The following is a 9,706-nucleotide window of genomic DNA, read 5'->3' as shown; positions in this document are numbered from 1 at the left end:
TGTACTTTTGACAGAGACCATGACTAAAAAAATCTACAAAATATATATATATTTTTTTTTTGGGGGGGGTATGTGTTACAGTGGAGCTCTGCATACACAGATTTGCATATTGACATATATTTTTTCAATATTTAAAATAAATACAAATATATATTTATTCAGTCAGAATTTTTTGGGTCTTAAGTATCAGTAGCTGGTATCGACAGCCTCCATAAGTACCCAATACCTTAAAATAAGGCTGGTATCGGTCCGATTCCAATACCTGGTATCGGTACTCTCCCATCCCTAATTAAAACAATAAAAACCACAAACTTATTGGTTGCACGCCATTTGTAATCTGAAATACAGTCAATATTTTTAGCAGTAACTGAGCATGCCTGTTTGTGCCATGGGATGACACACAAACTTTGCTCTGTTAGTAAACTTTGCATGTCGGGTAGAAACACGTCATGCATATCAAGCAGATATGCTTGCAACACCTTATCAACAGTTGGTGGAGTCATCAACAATACCAAAGTCTAAAGAGATAAACATTAAAAGCTTAATACAATGTTATTATCTGATAGGTGGGTCTAAAGTTATGACCCAAAAAATATTGTAATTCAGGAGCGCGGGGTATACACAGCATCACTAAAGTCCACAAAATGCACGTACGTCTCACAAAGCCACAAACTGTTTCAAGACAGATAAGGACACACCCGACTGTGGATACTCAACATGTCAAGCAAGCCGAACAGAATTGGTGATTCAATTGAGGAAACGTTTTTCTAGGGTGCCATAGGGTTGTAATGTCTGCACAGCTTTATCGATGCTGGGAATTACTTTGAACAAAGCAAAGAAGACCACCTGCTTATGACTTTTTAGAAGTACTGTACACCCAAAGCGGCTACATTATGGGATGCTGTGAACTGAATATTCTAACAAATGGTCAGAGTAAAACCCATTAGATACAGTGGTTTAACACATTTCTAATAAAGGTAGTTTTTTTTTCAAATACAAAGTAAACATGTCAGAGACGTAACTGTGTTCTCATCCACTCTTGTTTGGATAAATGTCCCGATAAACTAAAGACGACAGTGAGCTCCACTACTTGAAATGTTTTCAAAAGAGTTATTTTTACTGTCAGTCCTCCAGTTCCAGACCAAAATGGCTGTAGAGGTCTCGTGTGGTAGTCCCGCGTAGAGCAGCTGCAAGATACAGAAAAGCAGAGTTAAACCTGCCTTTGACCTTATGGCAGGGTCGCCCCCCTCCCTCCTCCCAACACTCTTGTATTCTTTTAAAAACAAACTACAAAACACTGACCAGGCTGACATCTCGGGTGTTCAACAACACGATTGCTTTCAACTAGAGATAGACCGATATGTTTTTTTCAGGGCCGATAGCGATACCGATTATTAGTAGACAAAGAGGCCGATAGCCGATATTTCGAGCCGATATTCATTTTCAGTAAAAAGGAAAATATTGGCATCAAAAAATAATACAAATTAAAACTCTTAACTTTGTTGAAATGCCTTTGCGCATGTTTGTTGAACATTTTTTCAGATTTGCATAATGTTGATGTTTTTTTTATCATTATACATTTTTGACAATATCATTCTTTGTCTTTGTTGTAAAATTCTAAAAAAGTTCAGGGAGCTCCCAGGGTCATCGGCATGTCTTAAAAAGTTACTTTTTAAGAAAACTTTGCAAAGTTGCAACACTGTCGTTTTCGACAGTAAATAAAGTTCTCCAAAATTTCAAAATAACAGAAATGTTAAAATTTCACTTATCTTTGTTTTGATTTCAAACAAAACCAAAAGGTGCAGAGTCTTCCCAGGGTCAGTTAGAATCTCTAATAAAGTTAACTGAAAATGTAAACAAATAGTTCCTTCAAGTAAACACACTTTTAAGTTGATTTATTAGCAGCCATCAGATTTTTTAAAAAGGCCGATACCGATATTCATCAAAATGCCGAATATCGGCGCGGCCGATAATCGGTACATCCTTACTTTCAACAACTATAAGGTGCAAGACAATGCTGCTGAAAACATGTCCATGCCCCATTTTGTTTTCATAGTTGAAAGCGTAGTAAAAAATAATTAGCCTCAACCTTAAACTTGAAAAAACAAACACATTTTACTCAATTCACAAACAATGCAGATGTATGCGTTTGCATTTGAACTTTTCATATGTCCCCTTTAAAGCTTGCATAGTACTTGAGAAAATCCCTAAGATGTCCACTGGGACATGCATGGCACCTTTAGAGATGTACAATGTCGTGGCTGACGGATGAACATAGCAAGAGACAAAGTGACAGTTGTCTCCGGCGGGTACTGCAGAGCATCTCCTCACATCACCATTCTCTCGCTACACGCTGCCCACCCATGTCCGCCCCCAGAGTGACGGCGTGTAGCGCGTCAAACGCCGTGTCCAAGCGTGGGCTCTTTGTGAAAGCAAGTGTTTTAAAATGAATGCGCGAGGTCAGAAGGGAGGAAGTTTCTGTGTGTTTGCATTAGACTGTACGCATGTGTGAAAATGATGGACAGAGATGGTGATTGTTCCTAAGTGTTGTAAATGAAGGCCATTGTGCTGAAGGGGAAATTGCTACCTCTATTTACAAAGGAGTCATTATTGGCGTGACTAGAGTGCACTGTACTATGGGAGAAGCAAGGTTTAAGAAAAAAAAAAACGTGATAACTGAAAATAGAACAAGGGGAGATGTCACCTTGTCATGTGTGTGTGTGTGTGCGTGTGTGCGCAAAAGTGGGTAAAAAGGCCTCTATCCATGACGCATACTAGCTGTGATTCATCCAAACTTTCCTAACACTTAGGCTTAAATTAGACAAACTTCCGCATTTTCAAGCAGTCATATGAAGAATGTCATTTCTAAAGACTGCATCACACAATCTTCTGTTTGAAACAAAGTTAAGAGGACTTATCTATGCTTCCAAAGCCTTACAAAACCACATTCAGTGAATGCTTTACGTGACACTATCTGAAGCAAAATTTCAATTACACCACACTATAAAGAGATCGATTTGATGTGGTGTGCTGGGCGAAATTAAAGTAGCCTTGGAAATATTAAAAACTGTTTATATTCTGTACAGGTAACGCGGGCTTGGGGTTCATTTAAATTCTTTGGAGAAAAACAACAATTTGGTGGCCTCTAGTGGCTGACTGCAGAGCAACTACAATCCAAACTAATTGTAATGAATGACCAAATTGGGATATTTCTACATTTTTAGAAAGTGAGAGACGTTTGAATTTTGTGGGGATTGTTGTTATTTGACGGACAATTGGCCATCGGATCGCGTATTAGCCACTGCATCCAAAGTTTCTATATACGTATTATAGTATGTTGCACATCTAACAAGATTGAATAAATTATAACATAGCTGAGATGAACTGATTACGCTTAAACAGAGTAAATGTGAACAAAAGCAAACATGATTCAGTCTACAAGTCTTTTCAGTGTAAAGCCAGGCCAATCTTTGACCTCACAAATTCCTACCGAAGCATTTCAAAAAGTTGTAGAATATGTTCCCTGTTTCGGCTGCAAAAGTAAATACCAAGTTACTACTGCGCATACGGGCCTGTATTTTCCTCATTTTCAATTTTTGTAGATGCAATGAATAGCCAGTTGTCCCAATACTTCTGTCAATATTGCACACAATGTTTTCATTTTTCTTCACATTATTCATGCCGATTGTCGTTTCACTGGAATTAACACTAACCTTTTTGAAAATGACATTTACAGAAGATGGTTGTTTAATCATGATGCTACCAGGCTCAAATACCGCTTTTAGCCATGAAGTCTGTTTACCCTAAACAGCTGTCCCAAAGGTTCCCAAACCCAGAGTAGTGTTTGTTTTTAATGTTGCCAGAGGTCAAACTCGTCCCTCACAGGCTCGAATCAGATAATGGAACCACTCTGCTACTTACAGTCGCATAATTAGAGCATAGTACTGCATATAGGTTTTTTTTTTTTATGTGTGTAATCCAATAATTTCCATAAACTTTGCAGAATCTTCTAAACACTTCAGTACAAAGTACATTGTTGTTTTATATCTAGAGGTATATCCATCAGAGTATTGATCTGTAGTAAGTACAGTCAAGAAAGAAATGATTCATAACCCTGAGGTATGATTAATTTTGGGCTTGACTGAATATGATCATTCTTCATACCGATTCTGCCCAGGAGAGACTGTCCAATGTCCTTGATGTCGTTGTACTCATGCAGCATATCAATGTGACAGTCCAGCTCCTCCACTTTGTATCCTCTGGGGAAAACACAGCTTTATTTTATCCTGACGGAAGACTTGAAAATGAATTTGATGGTCTTATTTTCTATCAGTCCCCTGAAATAAAAACTGAAATGAGCCGCTTGCATTACATGCTCACTCCATTTTAAAGTAACAATAGCTGCAGCTGTACTCACTCCAACTCGAGTTGTGCAATCTCAGCATCCAGCTGCATTCTCCTCCTCTCCAGCTCCTCCACCTCTTCTTCGGGACTCACTTTAGAAGGCTTGGTTATTTGACCCTGTGATGCAAAATGACTAAATAAATAATAACATCATTCATATTTGACAAATGTTTGTGGTTGAGGTAGGTACTTACAGGTGATTTGAAGTTGGCGTTTACTTTCTTGAACGTTGAGAAAGGAGCTCTACAAAGACAATGCTTTTTAGAGAGGTCATATTTATTACTGATACTTAAAATACCATGAAAATAACTGGGAAGTAATTGTCTTGTTAAAATAATGAATGCATTTGCATGCATTCATCGATCAATTGTCTACAGTGCTTCTACGGGTGGCTGTTAAAGTGGTACTGAACTTTGTGAAAAAAGGTACAGCGACTATTACATATTTTCTCAGGAAACAGAAAATATAGAGAAAACATATTAATGATACAGATTAAAATTAAAATGGGAGTCTTATGTAGCGATAGGGTTGGATCTAACACGGTCTAACTTTTACCGGGCAGTAGGCCAAGCGAAAGTCAATAAAATAGACCTTTTCAGCGGTCCTCCATTTAGGTCATTTGTTTCTGGTGTCGAAATTGGGCTTGCTAATTTATTTTGTTCCCCGATATCTTCCGAAAGTTGCTCTGAATTCATAGTTGCACTGACATGAACTTGTTGTTTGCACAGCCAGGATAAGAACAGGAAGTTCGCGCCTGGCGGGTTGTGGTCACACTGAAATGTGATTGGTTGTCAAATCCCGAGAGGCGGGGCTTTGGTGACAAGAAACTACGGCGGGCGATAAGAGTAAAAGTTTATTAAGTTTAAATAACACTGTATTATAAATACAATGCAAGCAGCATTGTTTGGAAGAAAAATAGAAAAAACGATAAATTATTTGACTGGCCACTAATATACTAAATTAAATGGCCCTTTTACAATGTCACCACCAGATGGCAACAAATTACCACTTAATTTCACCCTGAGTCCAATTCCCTCTGCCCTCTTCAGCGCCCTTTCTCAATAAGAAAAGAATTGTTGCATTATCAGGGAATGGCACTTTGACATATATCCATGAATTAATCTACAGCCAGGCCTCTCTGGAGAGCTCATGTTCCAAGGCTGCCTCTCAGTCTGATTCACCGCCACCAGCGCTATAAATCTAAATCATTGGTGGGGGATTAACAAAGCAAAAGGTCAAGTACTATATGCAACACACACGAACACAGGAGTTAAGACTTTTTTTTTTTTTTCTAACAACACACGTTGGAGGAGGCTGGAGATGTCCACCACGGTTCACTGGGTAAGTGGAGGAAGAGGAACATGGTGAAAGATTTAGCTTTTAAAACACAGAAAGAGGAAAGGCTTCATGGAGCGAGAAAGGAAAATTGAGAAAATGTGCCGCTTCAGTCAATGGAGGACATAAAATCAAGTCCATTCAGTTTTATGTCCTCGGGATTCATTGCTTATTTATCAGTTTGTACAAAGACAGAGAGGGTGGGGATGAAAAATTCAGACAGGAGACATGGCCTTTCTCTCCTTTTAGAAAGATCACACACACTGGCTGCTAATGGCTCATGCATGGTGTCTTGTGTGTGTGTGTGGGATGGACGACTTGGATGAGGTTTCATCGCCCAGCTGATACAGTAGCACTGATCTTAAAACCAGTGTCCTGCTCCACAACATTCCCAACAAATATATGGAGCAGCTGTTTTTGCCTATGCTCAAGTTTACACCCACTGGCCACAACATTAGGTTTACCTTCAAAATCTAATTAGATCCAATACAGAAGAGCTGTTACTGCTGAGAGATGTTTTGGCCCATACTTAGATCATAGAAAAAAAAAATACACGATAGAGTGCAGTTCTACACCACTGCATGTGAAATACTTAAAATATTGCTAATTTAATACCGAGCAGTTTATTTGCTTTTTTTAAAAGGAGATAAACTGAAAAATGTCAATCCATTTTTTTTTGTAATGGATGTCGTTAGATAGTCCCGGTGGTCAGCGAGTATAAATTGCCTGTTGTATTGGTTGTAAATATTGTCAATTGACAAGTTCGGAAGCTACTTAATTTAAATCAAGTCACGCGTTAGATTTTTGGTTTCATTATTAATAGTTAATTTAACATGTCTGTTTTTTGAATGTGGCTGGAAGCCATAGTACACGCGGGGGGGGGGGGGGGGGGTGGTCATGGATAACAACAAAAACTCCACACTGGAGGGCTTGAACCAGAATTTAAACCCGCACCTCACAACTGCAAGGCAAACATGTTACACTGTGCTTCCCATAACAATTTTAATTTTATTTTGTTTGATTTGATCTAATTGAATTTTAAAGTTTATGCTGGAGGATTTATGTCAAACATTTTCTCTGGGCTGCAGTTATTGAATTCAATATAATTTACCTTGAAGTGGTCACTGCTCGGGCTGTAATTAAACATTGTACTGTATATCAATATATGTGCATTGAAACTCATTTGAAGTTGCATCCGCAGTTTCATCAAGTGTGACAACATAACATGTATGAGCATTTTGTGCAAAATTCCCATGATGTATGCGATGTTGGTAAGCAGCGTGTGTTGGAAAACCTCATATCGATCATCTCCATAATTCATGGGTATCCCAGCCACTCTGCCATGTAGCATCTAAATTCCAATTCCGGAGATATGGCGAAGAGAACAAACAATGGGCACATGCTAATGTACACAAATAAAAATATAGGGTTAGCCGACACATCACTTCCTGCTCACACTGCTGATGAATTTACATCTAAATGGTTAATGCTTATTCACACAAGTACAGCACAAACACAGAAAGCATGTGAGTAAGCTCATGTGCAGCAATGTGTACTACACATTTAAACTTTCAGATTGTCCTTCCTTTAATTCAGCAAAGTGAGGGCAAAACAGCATTTTAAAAATGACTTTTGCAGGCTTTGGTTAGACAACGAGCTGAGACAGCTGTTAGCAGAAAAGAGAAACTCACATTGAATGTTATTGCTCCTAAAAATGGTGCTGCAAGACTGCGAGTAGAAAGTACTTGTCTGGAACGGGACTGGTCTCCAGTGAATCGCAGGGTACATATAAACAAAAAGAGCCAATCACACACACATTAACACCTACCGGTATGCACCTTGAAGAAACCTTAACATGCATGTTTTTGGAATGTGGGAGGAAGCCAGAGAAAACTCCACACAAGAGGGCCTGAGCTGAGATTTGAACCCATGATCTGAGCAAGCAAATAACAAGGCTGAGAAGTCATTGTTTATCATACCATCCACAGTAAAGGTTTCTTGGCATAAGATGCACGCATATACCCATCTTGCCCGACACATTCATAATATAAACAGGGAATAAACCTAAGCAATGTTTAGAATTGTGAAGAATGAAGACATTTTTGTGTCATTGTGCTGTTTTGATATGCTTTAAATGGATGAGCTATCCATTACAGGGACAGTTGATCACTCTGATTGGCTGTTAGCTAGTCAATCAGTGCATGAGATCGAAGTGGACTATGAGATAGTAAACAAAAGCAAAGCAACGGAAAATAAAATAGCAGAGCAGTTTACAAAAGTTTGCCTGGCGTTATGATTTCACTCTATTATGCTTAGTATGCCTTTTTAAAAATTTTTTTTTTAAAGTTTCCCCTTCTCAGTTACGGTGAGATTTATGAGCACGGCATGCAAATGTACACTACCTATGTGCATGTTTATGACCACCCATCAATGAGATGTTGTGTCACTCCGGCCATACCACTGACAAAATTCTGGCTATGCTTTTCCACATGAATACCAACGTAAAGCTTTATTAACTTTTACAGTTGATATTTTAGGTAAAACGTTAATATTTCTAACTGTTATTCCATTGTAAAAAATAATCTTATAAAACCACCAACCTGCAGCTGTTTTTACATACTTGTGGTGTTTGATTCTGGTTCTCATCTGCTTTCTGGTCACTGTTTGTAGATAATGAGACCACATCTGCTCCTCTTCTCCACTCACGAATGAAACAAACTACTGTATACTTTGGTTTGTTTCACAGCTGTCTGCTACGAGCCGTTTGTTCCGTGTGAGATATTTAAACAAAGGAACCAGTGAACCGGCGAGTGTTTTGTGTTTCAAGTCAAATGGCAGACACGGCAGAGAGTTAAATGTTACCATGGGAGACCCAGTGTGGACTGTCAGAGCTCTGATCAGATCAGCAGCGATGGAAGTGAGTTTGCGGTTTGCACACAGCTCCAGTCAGCCCTGAGGTGAAGACAGCTGTTTGTGAAGATCGCTTACTTTGCCCAAGATGCATGAGAGTGATAATGAACCAACCTGACAGCAAGGTGAGGAAATGATTACCATAACCTGTGCAGGAGGAGGGGGCGGGGGGGAGTTATTTCAACAATGAAGTGACTGAGTCATAAAGGAAGGCGGACGATCGATATACAGTCTATAAAGAACGATCCGGGAGAGGAAATACATGCACTTATTAGACGAGTGAGTCAGAGCTAATGAATGCGAGAGAGCGCAGAAGACTGTGACAGATGGAGGAGTGTGAGGAGCCTCCCTGGCACAGACATGAATAGTCGCTTTGTGATGACATTTTTGCAACAGGCTACATTCAGACATCAAAAAGCTTTCAGATGATCTCTTTTAGACACAGTCACACTTACCGTCTGCAACGAGTCGGGTACTTATCATTTATCAAATTGTTCAAGATGATCTTTTAGAGACATCCGAGAACTGCGACTGACTTGCAACTAGTTCAGGGTGTATTCATTAACTCTTGCTCAAGGTCAGCTGGGATAGGCTCCAGTAGACGGAGCGGAGTGGCATCAGAAAACTGGCCCTTTACTGACTTTGATCTCAAGTGGGTAAAAATACTTATCGGTATGTGGGTACTGTTCCCTGCGTTAAGGTCACTGGCAGAGATGGAGGGGGCCCGCAGGGGCACAGGCCCCCCTAAAATATGCTTGGACCCCCCCAGATGCCAGACCAGATAATTGACTTTTGGGTATCCAGGATTTTTTTCTCATGTTTCCCCCCACCCCCTATACGAGACATATACTGAATTTTTATCAGCGTTTACTCAAGAATTTTGGGTGTTTGTAAAAACAAAACAAAACCCCCCAAAAAAAAGAGTTGTGCGGATCCCCTGAAATATCCTTGACCCCCCCCCCCCCCCCATGCCCCTCTAAGAAAATAATCCTACTCCGCTAGTGGTTAAAGGTAAAAAAAACAAAAAAAAAAACAGGATTGATGTATTCCAACCCAG

The 9,706-nt window shown here is 39.5% G+C and overlaps 1 protein-coding gene across 1 annotated transcript; it reads right to left on the bottom strand.

The window, feature by feature from the left end:
* Nucleotides 1-312: 312 nt before the first annotated feature.
* On the bottom strand, nt 313-5,167 carry swi5 (SWI5 homologous recombination repair protein). The gene is made up of 5 exons (XM_086053692.1): nt 4,996-5,167; nt 4,599-4,647; nt 4,418-4,521; nt 4,165-4,259; nt 313-1,187 (listed from the first exon to the last, which is right to left on the bottom strand). The coding sequence occupies exons 1-5, from the start codon at nt 5,097-5,099 to the stop codon at nt 1,123-1,125; spliced, it is 417 nt and encodes a 138-aa protein (XP_085909818.1). The 5' UTR covers nt 5,100-5,167; the 3' UTR covers nt 313-1,122.
* Nucleotides 5,168-9,706: the final 4,539 nt, after the last annotated feature.

The sequence above is a fragment of the Filicampus tigris genome, chromosome 15, assembly GCF_054856515.1.
Source record: "Filicampus tigris isolate MCC_2025a chromosome 15, RoL_Ftig_1.0, whole genome shotgun sequence".
Taxonomy (NCBI): Eukaryota; Metazoa; Chordata; class Actinopteri; order Syngnathiformes; family Syngnathidae; genus Filicampus; species Filicampus tigris.
The sequence above is the reverse complement of the archived record's forward strand: the minus strand, read 5'-3'. Positions and strand labels throughout refer to the sequence as shown.

Excerpts from the sequence above, each read along its gene's own strand:
- swi5 (XM_086053692.1), bottom strand. The coding sequence starts at position 5,099 with ATGAATTCAGAGCAACTTTCGGAAGATATCGGGGAACAAAATAAATTA. Across the intron at positions 4,522-4,598 it reads ACGCCAACTTCAAATCACCT|GGTCAAATAACCAAGCCTTC; the intron begins GTAAGTACCTAC and ends TTTGCATCACAG. Across the intron at positions 4,260-4,417 it reads ATTGCACAACTCGAGTTGGA|AGGATACAAAGTGGAGGAGC; the intron begins GTGAGTACAGCT and ends TGTTTTCCCCAG.